Source organism: Rhinopithecus bieti, unplaced genomic scaffold, assembly GCF_001698545.2.
Source record: "Rhinopithecus bieti isolate Rb0 unplaced genomic scaffold, ASM169854v2 scaffold_9615, whole genome shotgun sequence".
In the NCBI taxonomy this organism is placed as follows: Eukaryota; Metazoa; Chordata; class Mammalia; order Primates; family Cercopithecidae; genus Rhinopithecus; species Rhinopithecus bieti.
This window is the reverse complement of record NW_016806325.1, coordinates 2,317,366-2,335,126: the sequence shown is the minus strand read 5'-3', so window position 1 is coordinate 2,335,126 and position 17,761 is coordinate 2,317,366. Positions and strand designations below refer to the sequence as shown.

Genomic DNA, 17,761 nt, shown 5'->3' with positions numbered 1-17,761 from the left:
CAGGCTTTAAGTACTAAATATTTTTCCAGCTTGAGTTTATAGTGTAACTCTTATCAGTAACTCATTGGTCAAAACACATGTTTATTGCAAATTTGGAAATAATAATTATGCTCAAGAATAATAATTTATTGGCCATATGTCTGTTTATGAGATGAATGGGGGAGTTATCGTACCTCAGTTACAGGAGACTTCCTTTAATATTTTTAATTGCTCTTGATATGGCTTGGCTGTGTCCCCATTCAAATCTCATCTTGTAGTTCCCATAATCCCTATATGTGATGGGAGGGACCCAGTGAGAGGTAACTGAATCGTAGTGGTGGTCCCCCAACCTGTTCTCATGACAGTGAGAGAGTTCCCATGAGATCTGATGGCTTTATAAGGGGCTTTTTCCCCTTTGCTCGGCACTTCTCCTTCCTGCCACCATGTGAAGAAGGATGTGTTTGCCTCCCCTTCTACTCTGATGGTAAGTTTCCTGAGGCCTCCCCAGCGCTGTGGAACTGTGAGTCAATTAAACCTATTTCCTTTATAAATTACCCAATCTTGGGTAAGTCTTTATAGCAGCATGAGAATGGACTAATATGGTACTGAGAGTCGGGTGCTGTTATAAAGATACCTGAAAATGTGGAAGTAAGTTTGGAACTGGGTAACAGGCATATGTTGGAACAGTTTGGAGGGCTCAGAAGAAGACAGAAAAATGTGGGAAAGTTTGGAACTTCCTAGAGACTTGTTGCATGGCTTTGCCCAAAATGCTGATAGTGATATGGACGATAAAGTCTAGGCTGAGATGGTCTCAGATGAACATGAAGAACTTGTTGGGAACTGGAATAAAAGTGACTCTTGCTATGCTTTAGCAAAGAGACTGGTGGCATTTTGCCCCTGCTCTAGAGATCTGTGGAACTTTGAACTTGAGAGAGATGATTTAGAGTATCTGACAGAAGAAATTTCTAAGTGGCAAAGCATTCAAAGGGAAGCAGAGCATAAAAGTTTGGAAAATGTGTAGGCTGATGATGCAATAGAAAAACCCATTTTCTGGGGAGAGATTCAAGCCAGCTGCAGAAATTTGCATAAGTCATGAGTCAAATGTTAATCACCAAGACAATGGGGAAAATGTCTCCAAGGCATATCAGAGACCTCCATGGCAGCCTGAACCATCACAGGCCTGGAGGCCTGGGAGGTAAAAGTGGTTTCCTGGGCCAGGGTCCAGGGTTCCCCTGCTCTCTGCAGCCTTGGGACATGGTGCCCTGCATCCCAGCTGCTTCAGCTCCAGACGTGGCTAAAAGGGGCCAAGGTGTAGCTCAGGCCATTGCTTCAGAAAGTGCAACCCCAAGCCTTAGTGGCTTCCACATGGTGTTGAGCTTGTGGGTGCACAGAAATCAAGAATTGAGGTTTGGGAACCTCCACCTAGATTTCAGAGGATGTACGGAAATGCCTGTATGTCCAGGCATAAGTTTCTGTAGGGGCAGAACCATCATGGAAAATCTCTGCTAGGGCAGTGCAGAAGAGAAATGTAGGATTGGAGCCCCCCCACACAGTCCCCACTGGGGCACTGCCTTGTGGAGCTGCGAGAAGAGGGCCACTGTCTTCCAGACCCCAGAATGGTAGATCCACCTATAGCTTGCACCTGTGTGCCTGGAAAAGCCACAGACACTCAATGCCATCCCGTGAAAGCAGCTGGGAAGGAGGTTGTACCCTGTAAGGCCACAGGAATGGAGCTGTCCAAGGCATGGGAGCCCACCTGTTGCATCAGTGTGACCTAGATGTGAGACATGGAGTCAAAGGAGATCATTTTGGAACTTTAAGGTTTAATGACTGCCCTATTGGATGGTGGACTTGCATGGGGCCTGTAGCCCTTTTGTTTTGGCCAATTTCTCCCATTTGGAATGGGTGTAATTACCCAATGCCTGTGACCCCATTGTATCTAGAAAGTAACTAACTTGCTTTGATTTTATAGGCTCCTAGGTAAAAGGGACTTGCTTTGTCTCAGATGAGACTATGGACTTGGACTTTTGGGTTAATGCTGAAATGAGTTAAAACTGTGGGGAATGTTGGAAAGGCATGACTATGTTTTGAAATGCAAGGACATGAGATTTGGGAGGGGCCAGGGGCAGAATGATATGGTTTGGCTGTGTTCCTATCCAAATCTCATCTTGAATTGTAGTTCCCATAATCCTTACATGTGATGGGAGAGACCTGGTGGGAGGTAATTGAATCATGGGGGTGGTCCCCCATGCTGTTCTCGTGATAGTGCATGAGTTCTCATTACATCTGATGGTTTTATAAGGGTTTTTTTTTTTTTCCCTTTTGCTCGCACTTCTTCCTGCCACCATGTAAAGAAGGACGTGTTTGCTTCCCCTTCTGCTATGATTGTAAGTTTCCTGAGGCTTCCCTAGCCCTGAGGAACTGTGGGTCAATTAAACCTCTTTCCTTGATAAATTACCCGGTCTCAGGTGTGTCCTTATAGCAGCATGAGTATGGACTAATACAGTTCCTTTGGTATTTTTATACCCACATCAGTATAAAATATAACTTAGAATGAGTCAGACATCTGTCTGTCTTTTGGAAAGTGGAAATAGGGTAACTGTGAAAGGTAAGTGGAAAAGTGGAACTGGCTTCACTGCCCTGCAAGCACATTCCAGGTAGGTCAGTTTAAGGACCTAAAAATGGATTCTGTTAACACTGTTTATGCCTGTGTGCCCCTTGGAAAGTCTTCACATATCCCCAAGGGCACACATACCCTGTGTGAAAACTGTGGCCATATGTGACTGCTATTGAGGGCAGGGAGCATATCGTATTCATCTCTGTGCCATGGTATGTGGCACAGTGCCACTTAAATAGGTAAATATTTGTTGAATGGGTGCTGAGTAACTGATACCCCAAAGTTCAGTAGCTGCAAAAGTTAAAAGAACTGTTAAAAGAAAGAGCCCTATTTGAATTTTTGGTCAATATCTGATAGAAGCCAGATTTAGGATCTTCTGTAGTGAAATCCTTAGACTTAGGTAAAATCCAAAGAAATTTTAAAATTATTACAGCAATTGGTTCCCTCCCACTACTCATTCACATACAACAGGATTAGGTAAATGACTCAAGAAATAACATGTATCAGCTTGCATTTGTCAATTCCAAGATGCAATGAGAAGATCATTCCAAGAATTTTTAATCATTGCTACTCCTTCTGCATGGTATACTCTCTGTGTATTCTTAGTAAGACTGCAATAATAAGCAAGAGAAGCTATTAAATATTCCCTGGACATCAGAACTGTTCTGGGTATTGAGGATATCACAGTGAATGAGTTAGGTGACCAGAAATGTAGTGTCTGTCTGGGAAGTGGACATCTAATCAGGCAATAGCGATTGGAGTGATACATACTGTTATAAGGGAAGGAAGAGAGTACTGGAAAATCACATAGGAGGGGCTTTAAGATGGAATTTTAGAGAAAAAGAAGGCTTTCAGGAGGGAAATATGTCCAAATTGAGATCAAAAGGATGAGCAAGTTAGAGAGGAATCAGAGAGTACAGACAATATACTCTATTGTATATTGTATTTGAGTAAAATATACCATGAAATACTACATTTTATTCAAATAGAAGGAAGAGCATGGGTGTGAAGATCTGTAAGCAAGAGGAATACTTTATATCTTGTTTTGTTTTTATCTAGGAATTATCACTTTCTAATAGAAAACATATTTTACTTACTTTCTGTTTCCCTTAGAATAAAGCAGACTTTTTTATTTGTTTTGTTCATCTTCTATACTCTTGCACCTAGCATGTATTCAGCACTCCATATATATCTGCTGAATGGACAAAGGATTGAGTGATATGTTTGGGAAACTGGAAGTTCAGCCTCGATGCACAGAAGCCTGGGAGGGGAATGGTGGGAAGTGAGGCTGGAAGGAATGGCAGGGGTCAGATCAGAACGGGGATGGTAAATTGTGTTAAGTCATTTGGACTCAATCCTGGGGCATGGTAGGGTTTTAAACAGGAATTGATGTGGTCAGATTTGAGTTTCAGGAAACTCCTTCTGTCTTCATAGTGGAAAAATGGCTAAAGCAGGCAAGGCTGAGAGTAGGTGGATGAGAGGATGATGCTGGTGCCCTGAACGAGGGGTGGCGAGCAGACTTGCATACACTGGGGTTTCTTAGTGAATTGCCAGAGATAAGAATGCTGTATCCTCCCTAGCAAGAAGCAGCTCTACTCCTACAGACTCATCTTTCACAGAGGCTCAATGACTCATATCAACCAAAAGTAGTAGACTGAGAAAAAGAAGAAAAGCATCCGAAATAGTCATGGAGATTTAAACCTGTGGTGAGAGGATACAATTTACTATCCTTTGAAACCCTAACCAGTTCTAGAATACCACATCAGGTACCACGTCTGTCTACTTTTAAGAAGTATCAGTTCAGTAATTTCACATTATCCTGATGACAATGTGTTCTAGTGGCTCAAACTCTTCCTACTTGCAGTTTTAAGAGTAATCTTCATCTTAAAGTTGAAGGAGTAAGCATCTAACTTTGTGACAACAAAACCTATTCGAACTTTAATTTGAAAGGAAAAAAACTCTTCCAACTTCTAAGGCAAAACCTTCATTTCCCTTTGTGCCTGAATTAGCAAGTATTTTCACCCTAAAACAAAACAATCCCTTTGTTTGCTAGTATCGTACCTGGCCTTTAATACACCACCAACACAGGTTTTCAAATTAAGTCAAGAGGGTATTTGGCAAACAGAATCTGGCCGAGCAGAGTTGCTATCATACAAGGCAGATTTAAACTGCTTTTTCCTCTATTTGTTGGACACTTTCTTTGATTAAAATACTTCAAATGATGATGATAAACTGAATCTGGGGTACAACAGGAACCAGAGTTAATTGCACAATTTAAATCCAGAGGATACAGAAAGAAAAACATCAGGAACATTGTCTGTATTTTCATTTTTAATTGCTCACGAAACAAGGTGAAAGACTTTAGGAGATAATGGAGGCTGCTGAGTTCTTCCCTAACAAGCCAAGTGGTCTCCTTGGTAACACTATGAGAGCCCCAGCCTAGGAGGTCTCAGTGGAATAGAAGCTGGTTGAGCCCTAAACAAGACCTTGGCCCTTGAGGAAACGATAGCACTGCCTTGTTTAATGACTGTTTGAAGATGTCTTTCTCTTGCTTGTTCTTCATCTGTCCAAGACACTGAGCTGAGAGCAGGGAGCGGGGATACCAATTGCTATCTGCAGAGAAGCCTTGGGGATTGCAGAAACTTTACGGAACAGAAAGTCAAATTTGAGGCTCCTTTTATAATTTTAACACTACTTTCCAAAAACACCTCTCATACTGTAGAAATTGTGAGCTTATGTTAATCTTTGCAGAGGTTTGTTTGATGAGGGGGGTCATAGGACCACGTGGAAGGAATATTCTCCTGGCTAGGTCAACTTCATGTCTGTGATTCAGACTCGTTAAGAATAAAAAGTGGTTCAAAATGCTGACCTCCCTCTAAGTGCTTGTGATAAATGACTGAGAAAACTGATTATAAACTTCTGCAAGACATTATAGAATGCAATAAATAAAACGTTTATGGGACAATTTTTTAAGTCATTATTTTAAGGATGCTCTGTCATGAGTAAATGATAGAGTCCATGTTGTTGGACTCTATCGAAAGGAGTTAAATTTAAAATTGAACTGAAAGTTATTCCTTTACAATTCATAATCACCAATGTTGTATGTGACTTAATGCTTACTTTGCACAGTTGCTGAGGCCACCATTAAAATTGTATGTGGGTTGGACGGTGAAGGAACAGAAAGTAAATTCTTGATTCTATTTCTCACATGCTGTTTTTCCTCCCAGTCCATCCTGGACACCTGGACTGCTTCCAGTCTGATGAGAGAGGTGCCAAGTGGAAGTGCCTTCAGTGCCTTCAAGTTGAACTTGGTTGGCAGTTCAGTGAGTGAGTCCGGCCCAGAGAACAGACCATGGGAGGGAGCCCTCTGACCTGGCCTTCACTCCAGCTGCCCTTCTCTCTCTTTATCTCAGGGCAGAATAACAGGCTGGATGTTATGCAATGATCTTCTTATTTATTAGAACTAAAAGAGCACAGCCAACAGAAGGAGGGAGAGGAAGCCCTCTTCCATTTTATCTCATTTATAATAAGTCTGGATTGTAGCAAAGTCATGCACAGGGTGTTCCCCAAGCCACATAATTCCTGGCACATCCTCTCTACAGTATTCTTGTTGACCAAATGTGCATGTGTGCATGCATAATTTTTGTGTATATATGTACATATATATTTTTCATTCATTACCATGGTTCTTAACATTTTCAGAATCTGCAAGTCATTTTAAAATTTGATGAGAGTAAGTTATAGACAAATGCTCATACAGACATCCTGTGAAAATTTGCAAATAGCTCCCCGAAAGCCCATTTGTATCTCAGCAAACAGGCCCTTGAGAGGCTAAAAGGCTACATTTCCAAAGATTTTAAAATACCACGTGTTGTTAATGGTTTTGCTCAGCTTACATATTATGTAACGTTATTTTTTCCCTTTGATATTGAAAACTTGAAGATTTGTGCCAGTTCCTCATCTATAACATAATGCAGAGTAAAGATTTCTTGATCCAGGTCATGTCCTGTCCAACTAATCTGAAGTTACTACAAAAGAGAGCATGGGCACGGAATCATGATATGCACAAGACACTGATCAGAGACGGGGCTGTAGATGGCAGGACCATACTCAGCTAAAGGCCACCAGACATTCCATTTGCAGTTATTCTGGAGTTGTGGAATTTAATCCTAAAAGTACATCAGCTCGTCCTGCCTCCAATGCCCTATTTTCATCTCAGCTATTAAAAATGTTACACTTTTTTTGTTTTTGAGATGGAGTCTCGCTCTGTTGCCCAGGCTGGAGTGCAGTGGCACGATCTCGGCTCACTGCAAGCTCTGCCTCCTGGGTTCACACCATTCTCCTGCCTCAGCCTCCCAAGTAGCTGGGACTACAGGAGGCTGCCACCACGCCTGGCTAATGTTTTGTATTTTTAGTAGAGACCGGGTTTCACCGTGTTAGCCAGGATGGTCTCAATCTCCTGACCTTGTGATCCGCCCGCCTTGGCCTCCCAATGTGCTGGGATTACAGGCGTGAGCCACCACGCCTGGTCTACTCAAACTTTCTAAAGCCCAATTTATAGCATTCTTTTTCTATGCTCTTTATTTTCCCCCTGAAACTATCTACAGAATCAGTTTCTCTTTCCCCTGTCTTCCCATCACATTCATTTGTAGCTAAATACTTTAAAGTATCTATTAAGCCTCTCACACTTTAGATCACTTTTCTTTTCTCTTCTTTTTTTTTTTTTTTTTTTTTTTTCAAGACAGAGTCTCCCTCTGTTGCCCAGGCTGGAGTGCAGTGGTGCCATATTGGCTCGCTTCAACCTCCGCCTCCCAAGTTCAAGTGATTCTCCTGCCTCAGTCTCCCAAGTAGCTGAGATTAAAAGCATGTGCCACCACGCCCAGCTAATTTTTGTATTTTTAGTAGAGATGGGGTTTCACCGTGTTGGCTAGGCTGTCCAACTACTGACCTCAAGTGATCCCCCTGCCTCAGCCTCCCAAAGTGCTGGGATAACAGGTGTGAGCCACTGCGCCTGGCCTTGATCACTTTTCTAGAACCCTCTTGTCTGCCTCACTACAATAGCAGGATTGTAGGAGAGCTGTTGGTTTCTTGCACACGGTAGGTGATCAGTATGAATTTCAGAGGCAGTATGCATAGTTCTTAGGCACTTTGGCTCTGGAAACCAAAAGGTTGAGTTCTAATTCCAGTTCTACTATTATCTGTTTATTTTCAGGAAAAACACTTACATTTCCCAAGTATCAATAGCCACTGGGCTATTGTGAAGATTAATAATATATGACATCAAAGGCATTTGGCACAGTGTTTGGGTCATAGTAAGTGTTGAATAAAGGTTAGTTCAATAGTTTGTTGAACTGAACTTTTGAAAGAAATTTTTTTCATCTTTTGATGTTCCTTAGTATAGTTAATAGTGATGGTATATAGCCAAAATAAGGGATCATAAGTTTTGACAAAATTGAAATTTCCTATTATTTTCAAGTCCTTTTAAACAATTTTTACTTTCAGTATTTACAAGTACCAATTTGGCTAAGAAAAGTTTCAGCTTGTATTCTAGCCAGCTGTAGAACACTGAAGATATCTGTATGGTGCTATGTGATACTGCCTTGCCTTTAACTTTGTCCTGAAATCTTAAAAGACATGGATCTACAGCCTCCAAGAGATCCTAAGACCAGTTGAACAGTAACTGATATAGTGTCCTGAATGTGGTCCCTAGACCTATACCTCAATTTCTCCCTAGTCATAATCAAAGAGATCCTTCTTGGTTGGGCATGGTAACACAGGCCTGTAGTCCCAGGTGGCTCATGACAGTAATCCTAATGTTTTGGTAGGCTGAGGTGGGATGATCACTTGAGGCCAGGAGTTCGAAACTAGCCTGGGCAACATAGTGAGACCCTGTCCCTACAAAAAACAGAATTAGGTGTGGCGGCAGGTGTCTGTAGTCCCAGCTACTAGGGAGGCTGAGGTGGAGGGATTGCTTGAGCCCAGGAATTCCAGGCTGCAGTGAGCTGTGATCGCACTACTGCACTCCAGCCTGGGTGAGAAAGCAAGACCCTGTTTCTGAAAACACACACACAGAAACACACACACACAAAGACATATACATGGATCCTTCTCTCTTCTCTTTCCTTACAGGGACAAGGCCAGAGAATTAGAGAATAAATTTACTGCTGGAGGGGTGGGGGGGAACCAAACCAGTAGCTCACTTTTTTCTAGTAACGTCTTTGAATACAAAGAACAGCACAAGTACTTACTCTTTAAAGATTTTAATAAAACAATTGTATCAACATGAACTAATCCCTCAAGCCTCTTTCAAACTGGGATTAAGTTTGCTTGGATTTTGCTCATTTTGAGCATCTGAGTTTGAACAAATGTTTGAGGGCAGAGATTGTGTTTCATTCATCTTTGAACTTCTAGGACTTGGATAATCAGCCATATATTGCAATATATGCAGTAAGTTTATATTGCTGATTAAAAATATGTGACTATATGTTGCATTGAAAAGGCCTGTAGAACTTGGTTGTATTAGAATGTTCATTTTTAATAAAAAGATGAAAATAGGCCAGGCGTGGTGGCTCATGCTTGTAATCCTACCACCTGGGGAGGCCAAGGCAGGTGGATCACCTGAGGTGAGGAGTTAGAGACCAGCCTGGCCAACGTGGCGAAAGCCCGTCTCTACTAAAAACACAAAAATTAGCCAGGCATGGTGGTGGGCACCTGTAATCCCAGCTACTCAGGAGGCTGAGGCAGGAGAATCGCTTGAACCCAGGAGGCAGAAGTTGCAGTGAGCTGAGACCGAGCCACTGTACTCCAGCCTGGGTGACAGAGCAAGACTCCATCTCAAAAAAAGTAAAAAAAATAAAAAATAAATGTTATTAAAAATAAATGTTATTAAAAACTATCTTCACTTCAAAAGTTTGAGAAAAAAATCAATTTTTCTGAGAAAATCTTTAGTATCTGAATCAGATAGATTGGGGTATTTCTGAGAATCAATTTTTGTTAATCATCAGTGAGCATGTAATTCTTCGCTTACTAATGAAATTCTACACTTATTTTCTTGTTTTTATGTCTTTCTTTAATATTTAGCATATTTCTTTCTGAATTCCTCTCTAAATGAGAACTTGCTACATGTTCTTCATATATTACATGTGAAAGTGTAGTTTTATGACCTTGGTTTTTATGTACAAATCAGTCAATAGCAGTAGTTACTCTCTGAAACATCATTGGTAGGATTTATTTGATGATGGGAAATTAGAATCATGTAAGCATTTACATTATATGTTAATGGACTGAGTAGCCAACCTTGTTGACTGATTTTCTTTGTTTAATAAATGACATTTGAAAAAGTCAAAATTGACAGGAGGAAAAAACTTGTTTTGGGGGTTTTCACGATAATCATTCATTTTTTCCCTAGTTAAATATCTGTGTCTTTTCTCAAGCAATACATTTTGCTGCTGAGATGGTTTAGAAAATTAAGTTTTAGCTTTTTTTAAATCTTTGTTTAGTTTTTTAGGTCATCATCAGAAGGCTTTTTTGGTTCTATTATCCTGTCTCCTCTACGTGGCCATATCTATCCCAGCTCTAGGTGCTGGCTGGCAGCTCAAGGGAGCTCAGAATTGAAGTATATGCTAGGTAAACATATATGTCTTGGAAACCTGTTTCCTATCTGTGCCCGAAGCTAATCAACTGGATGGAGAAAGGCTTCTTTTCATGTTCCAATTGTACTTTATTGAAAAAAAATGCATCCTCAAGTTGCAAAATCTTGTTTAATGCAGCTGTTTTATAGGCATCTGCCAGGATTTCTTTCAGCACTCTTTTTTTTTTTTTTTTTTTTTTTTTCCAAAAGATCCACTAAAACTGATATCAATGACTCTCTTGTGTGAAATGATTTTGTTAATGACAGCTGAAGGTGTTCAAAGAACCACATTGAAAATTCTGGAAGTAACTCATTTACGATCTAGGGCTTAATATCTGAAACAATATTGTAGAGAAGAATTCTTGAGGCCAACCTTCTCATATTGCTCAACTATTTTATAACAATGAAGTATGCCTATTGTCTTTAATAACATATCTCTGACTCAGAGGCCAACACAGTTCAGAAATGGCCCCAGAGTCAAGTCTGAATTAGGGTTGCACCTCGGAAATATCCATGGCAGTCCTGCAGGAACTGGCTTTAACTGGCCATTATGTACAAGATAGTCTCCATGGAGACAGATATTCTCAGACCATGAGAGGGGAGGCTCAAGGATCCTGTTCAACTTAAGACAATTTCAAACCTGCTTTGGAGCAAATTGAATTCCTTGGATATCCTTGTAAATTAATTTAATCTCTCTTGCAGGATATGCTGGGCCTATTTCAAACCCATGCTCTTTGGATGTGGTCTCCATCACTGAGGCTAACCCTAAAAGAAGACTTTCTCCATGGGCAAGATTTGGGCTTGAGCACCAGGTCTAAGGCAATTGACCATACTGTGTCTGGCCCCAGGTTGGGCTCCCTTACCTGATATAGGTTGGCAAGATGGTGGTTAGTTTTTATCAAAAATGGCTGGTTCACCCCTGGGTGGTCCACATCGTGTGCTGCTGCAGCCAGCAGTCCAAGCATGATGTCCAGAGGTGTGAGGAAGCTGGCGAGCTGTTAAAAAAACAAACTGGGAGATTGACTGGTATGTTTTCACAAATAAGCTCATAATCATTTTGGCTAAATCAAACACAATGAATCATCATGGCATTGTTTAAGCCTATCAGCCAGACCTTTACCCTTTGAAGCATTAAATGAGGTGACAGTCACAGGAAATCACAGGCAAAAAGGAAAGGACTGTGTGGAAAATAATTGGGTAAACTCAAATTGTGTAGATCATTCTGGTATCCCCTTCTTCCTATTCCACTCTGTTTTGTTTTGTTGTGGTGGTGGCATTGCTTGTTGGCAATACTGTTGTTGGGTGGATAGGGAAAAGATAGGGCCTAAAATCAGCCTTGCTCCTAGAGAAATGTGTAAATGAAGAAAAAAGTTGAAGTCATGTGATGGACCTAATAAAAAATCATTTGTGTATTTCAACTGTCTAATATATCTTTGCCACTTTGAAAGAAGTGGGCCGACTTGTAAGATCCGCATTTTTTTCAATGTGTAATAAATAGTGGGAGAATGTATGAGAATCTGTGATTTTCTGGTTAGCTAGGAAAATAAGCAGAGACATGGGAATCCAATACTAACTTTAAAAATACAACTGTATGACATATTGCAATGCTTAGACTACTTGGAAATTAAAAAACAGAGCCATTAATGTCCTTGGGATATGTTGCAGGGATGAGGCACCCACCCAGCTTTGCCCTGAGAGTGCCTGCTTGACACCTGAACATTCAGTGATTACTGTCAAAGCATCCACGTGTGTAGGGGATGTTAAAACAGATTGAACTCAACAGTCTTAGAATATAATTTTCCAGAAACCTTAAGAAAACTCATCCTGTACCTTGTACCAACAGACTTGATACAGCTAAGCACTGCCTGAATGTTGAGTATTGAGCATTATTATGATGTTTTTAATTTTTAACTTTGTATTGGTTTATTGCATGAGAACATGCTTGCTAAGAGGTCTTTGACATTCACAAGTTTTCTTGGGCCCTGAATCAGGATATCCAGTTGGCTCAGTAGGAAATAGAACATCAGACTTGAGGAGCTTTGATTCCATTTGTTGATCAAAACTCATGCAGTAGGAGACTTTTCCCAGCAAAGTTCAATGCTGGTGCTGTTTGTGGCAAAGATCTAAGGCACGGAGCTAGTTCTATGTACTGTTGAAGATACCTAAGATGTAGCTTGCCATAGAGAGGAAGTTATTTTGTCCTAATGCAGCCTCAAAAATATACAAAATGTGAAAGTAAACCTCAGATGAGTCCCATTCTTTTTCATGAACATTGTAAGATTTTCAGAGCTGATACTGGAACCTTAATATCCATAATTTGTGTTCACATTGTTAATGACACATAACATAGTTACTCAGATATGTTGGGTAACTTGGGCCCAGCAGGTACTTTCCTTGGCATTTCCAGGTGGCTGAGGAGGCAGCTGGGTCGTCTTACCTTCGGCTCTTTCAGGTAGCAGTGCATGGCCTGGGTGACATCAGCTGCGTGAACAGCATTGTGGTACGGGTTTTGGCTGTGGTAATCTTCTTGAACCATGACTGGGAGGTAAACAGATAACTCAATCAACTAAAACCCAAATAGGAGTGGTATACTAGCTTAGACTTACTGTGGGTGCTTTTTGCTTAAAAATATCAGTGCCTCCAAAATGTGCAGCATAGAGATGCTTTAAAAATAAACGTGCTTTGCAAGCTTGGCAGTTCTGCTAGGCTGTTTTTAGCAGAGAGCAGAGATGGACAGCAGAGAGGAGAAAGGCCAAAAGGATTTGCGAAGCCTTGGGATTTCTCACCTCCTTTGTAAATCCCACCTTTCTGACTTTCATAAAGGCTGTCATTCATAGGAAAAATAAATATGTAGGAAAAGGACAACTTGAGTTTCTGCCATTTATAAATAATATGCCACAAATGAGGTTTCCCTCAAAGAGCCCTAGTAGCATCAGAATACTGATATCCAAAGACTGGTTTAACACTTGAATAACAAATACCAATGAAAGCAAATCAGGGCCTCTTAGGGCAGAGATTCAGAGTACTGCCTTGATCCAACTGTGGACTCCTTGCATTTATTTCTACCTTTTTCAAGTTAGAGTATCATCTTTCATGCTCCTGCAATCTAATGCAAGGCTTAGAGTGCTCTTGGAACCAAGTAGAGACACAGACAAGGCAATTTTGGTTTGCTATTTATGGAAGACACTAGCCTGCTTCAGCTCATAACCAAGGCGATGCTTAGGATGCAATATATTCAGTGTGTATAGAGTGTCCTGATTTGCAAGTACAGCCAGATTCTCTCAGTCCATTGCTATGAATCTGGCTCTGGATTACGGTATTAATTCTGTTGTCAAGTCTTTGTGTTCTTTACGTATTTTATGGGTAGGTACACATGTCCAAAGTATCTATATCTGTATCTCCCTTTTTGGACAAATCAAAATTATTTGGCCCTATGCATGGCCATTACTTTGCTCCATCAATTAAAATACAATCAACTTGACGTTATTTGGATTTCTGGAAATGAGCCATGTTGTGACTGGTTTCAAGTATTTCTGTTGTGTTGCACATACCTTATATTCAGCAGGTATATTTTACAATTATATTTAAACCCACTATCACTTTAATGTCTGTACTGGGCAAGTTACTTAGCTGCAAGTTCCCCCAGTTTCCTCCTCTGTAAAATGGGGATAGCAATAACTCTGAGCTCAAAGTGGAGTAAGGATTAAATGTGTTTACTAACATATGCAAGTCCTTGGAAGAGCTTCCAGCAGATGCAAGCACCATAGAAACCTGGGTGTGGCTCGTGTTATTATTGTCACGCCTGTTATTTTATTCTGATGGCATTAAGTCAGCTTCCAAAATCAAAGTACAGCCATGTGGCAAGTCAAAAAGAAGCCAGAAACATGCTAAATGGCGGAGGAAAGTCATTTGGTGATTAGAAATGTGCCCTGAAAAATTCACTGGCAGATAAATAATAATACGCACAAATTTAAATAAGAACTGAGGCTGCCTTTTGCTACAGAGTAATGATGGAGTTGAGTGGAAAGATGGTGGACTCCCAAGTCAACAGAGCTAGGCTTGGACTCATATTCTGCCACTTACTAGCTGTTGGCCTTGGGCAAGTAATGAAGCCTCTTTGTACCTCTCCTAAACTATGGGACAAATGGTGATAATAACATCCTACTTGCAGATTTGTTTAAATGGTTAGAAATAACTTGCCAAAAGTACTCTGCTTATCGTGGGCACTACACAAATGGTAGTTATTATTTTTTAAAAAGCCTATTGAAAATTTTCAATAACTCATGTCCTGATTAGAATTATTTGAGGCACATGCTGCTGGAGGTTTGTTAATATGTCAGCAGACCAGTATCTTCTTTGAAAATGATATGTTCCTGATGATTTTCTTTACATATAATTTATTATAAACATAACTACACTTGACCCTTGAGAACATGGGTTTAAACCATGTGAGTCCACTTGTACTCAGATTTTTTCTTCCTCTGCCACCCCTGAGACAACAAGACCAACCACTCTTCTTCCTCTTCTTCCTTTGCCTACTCAGTGTGAAGATGATGAGGATGAAGAGCTTTATGATGATCCACATCCACTTGATGAATAGTAAATACATTTTCTCTTCCTTGTTATTTATTTATTTATTTATTTATTTTTAGGACAGAGTCTTGCTCTGTTGCCCAGGCTGGAGTGCAGTGGCACGATCTCAGCTCACTGCAACCTCCACCTCCCGGGTTCAAGCGATTCTCCCTGCCTCAGCCTCCCAAGTAGCTGGGATTATAGGCACCTGCCACCAAGCCTGGCTAAATTTTTTTTTTTTTTTGTATTTTTAGTAGAGACAGGGTTTCACTGTGTTGGCCAGGCTGTTCTCGAACTCCTGACCTTGTGATCTGCTCTCCTCCCAAAGTGTTGGGATTCCCCGTAATTTTTAAAATAACAGTTTCTTTTCTCTATCTTACTTTATTGTAAGAATACAGTAAATAATACATAGAACATACAAAGTATGTGTTAATTAACTGTTGGTTATTGGTAAGGCTTCCATTCAAAAGCTATATACAGATTTTTGACTACACAGGGGGTCAGCACCCCTAACCCCAAGTTGTTTGGGATCAAACACTTTTAAATGATTTAGGATGAACAAGCCATATTTTAAAAGTAAGATGAGATCATTTAAGATTAATTGGAGGTCTTCATCTATCATCCTATGGTTCTTACCACTTTAAAGAGTATTATGCATTGCCATTATTCAAGAGCATGGGGCTAGAAATGTGAAAACAAGGACTTACCTAAAAATCGGTGTAAGGTCACCATATCTAACTTGAAATGGTGAATAAGTCCATGGGAATTGAAGAGGTGGCACAGCAGTGTTACCAGGCTGTTCCCTGTAGGAAAACACTTACTTTAACTCATTTTGACCATCACTAAAATATCAAGATTGACAATAAGATCCAAAATCTCTGTAATACAGTTTCTTTGATAGAATTTTTTTCCCCTTTAGATGTGAAATTATTCAAGTATAGAGCATATTATTACTATGATCTGATCCTAGGTTTTTTCTTATTGTACAAATAAAATTAGCTCAGACCTTCTCCCTTCACCAAAGGCAATGAAGACATTAAGAGTTAGAAGGAATCTGCTTATTAGGGTGTCAGGGATACATACACATACACACACACATACACACACACACACACGTGTATATGTGTATTTTTTTTAAAGACACAGCTTATGGCCACTTGAAATATTTCGTAAGTCACTTCCAATTGACGATTCCATTTACAGGTGTATCTAAACCACCATATTGCTTAATAATCATAGCCTATTCTTCTTCCTATGGAAAATCACTCAAGAGGAGATCTGACTATGAGCTATTTTAGAATTCAAGTCAGCAGAGATGCAAAATTGAAGCTGTAATGACTTGTAAGCATTCAAGAAATATTGTTTATTTAGGAATAATGATTTTGAATTTTAAAAGCACAGACAATGAAGCCAATGGAACAGAACAGAGAACCCAGAAATAAATTCATGCTTCTGTAGCCAACTAATGTTTGACAAAGGCACCAAAAACACATTGGGGAAAGGACAGTCTCTTCAATAAATGGTGCTGGGAAAGCTGGATATCCACATGCAGAAGAATGAAATTAGATCCTCATCTTTCACCATATACAAAAATCAACACTAAATGAATTTAAAACTTATACGTAAGACCTAAACTCTGGAAGAAAACATATGGGAAATGAAATCGGTTAGGTGGAAATACAATTTATTTCCCCCTCTTGATTTTGTAGCTACTTGTAAATCAATTTCAGCATTTCTTAGATATATGTGGTATATACTTCGTATACATGTGAGGCTCTTTGACTTCTCCTTTGAACTAGTTGTAGCATCTTACTGGATCTCTAATTGAGTTGAAAATCTCTGACATGTGGTCATTTCATATGTCTATGAGAGTCATGATTATATTCTCTTTCAAACAAACACCATTTAACAAGTTCTTTTGTTCACAGGTAACTTAGTTTACCAGTACCCATTTCTCAGTTGATTTGAGCAAAATGACATGCAAAATTATGGGATTCATCTCTCCATGATCTAGTTTGCTTTCCACAGTGTAAAGGTCTATTTCATGGTCTTAGGCTATATTTCTCTCAACTGCATATTGTTTGCCAAGTAATAGAATGATGAGAAAACCATATATAATGACTTAAAGCACAAGTCTAGCAAATGATGAGGCCTACCAACATCAGCATTAAATGTGATGTCTTTCATTGGCCCTCAAAGTCATCAGCCTTTGTTTAATGGCCAGATAAAAATATAATAGATTTTTTTATTATTTTCTTAAGGAAGGTCTTATAGGCACAAAAACTTAAGAAGTGACACCAATGAGGCTGTTTACTTTTCCCTTTGGCTGCAGCCTAAGCTTTTATATTCTTTCCTCAGCAATTGTTTTCTTCTGATGATGTCAAACATATCTGAGCAATACCCACAACAGGGCAGACTTAGCTCACTTAATAAAACTGCACAAGCACCCTGCCCTGTAAAAGTCAGGGCTGATCAGATATACTTTTGTTTCTCGTTGTCATCAACTAACAATGAACTCCCTACTTTTGGATGTGGCCAAAATATTCTGCAAGAAAAGAATCTAATCTGTGGTTTCTAAATTCCTTTGGGATGATCAAGATCACAAGGAAACTGTCTTAAGATTCTAAGGTCAAATTCAGTCCTTATTCTTCATTTGAGTTGATTTTCCCTTACCCAGGTCCTCCTTCAGTAGCTGTAAATTTATGAAAATGGGGAAAGAAGGAAAAAGGAATAGCAATGTTTAAAATAAATTTTGTTTTCATGAAATTAATCCCACTTTATGGTATATATTTTAGTGAGAATTCTTTTGGGTAACTTACCATTTGTCAAGCGATCAAACAAGAAAATGTCAAAATCCCACATTCCCACTTTGGAGAGCATATGCTGAAAAGGCAAACAACAAACAGCACGCAAATGAATCACATTGGAGACCCAAACATTTACTTGAGATACAGTGGATTAAA

The 17,761-nt window shown here is 39.8% G+C and overlaps 1 protein-coding gene across 3 annotated transcripts in view; it reads right to left on the bottom strand.

The window, feature by feature from the left end:
• PDE7B (phosphodiesterase 7B) overlaps window positions 1-17,761 on the bottom strand; it is a 344,591-nt gene that overhangs the window by 31,496 nt on the left and 295,334 nt on the right. For all 3 annotated transcript variants that reach the window (XM_017875484.1, XM_017875483.1, XM_017875482.1), the window contains 4 exons: window positions 17,618-17,681; window positions 15,506-15,601; window positions 12,664-12,764; window positions 11,090-11,221 (listed from right to left, as the gene is read on the bottom strand). In XM_017875484.1, coding sequence (XP_017730973.1) covers window positions 11,090-11,221; window positions 12,664-12,764; window positions 15,506-15,601; window positions 17,618-17,681 — 393 coding nt within the window. The remainder of the gene's footprint in view (window positions 1-11,089; window positions 11,222-12,663; window positions 12,765-15,505; window positions 15,602-17,617; window positions 17,682-17,761) is intronic.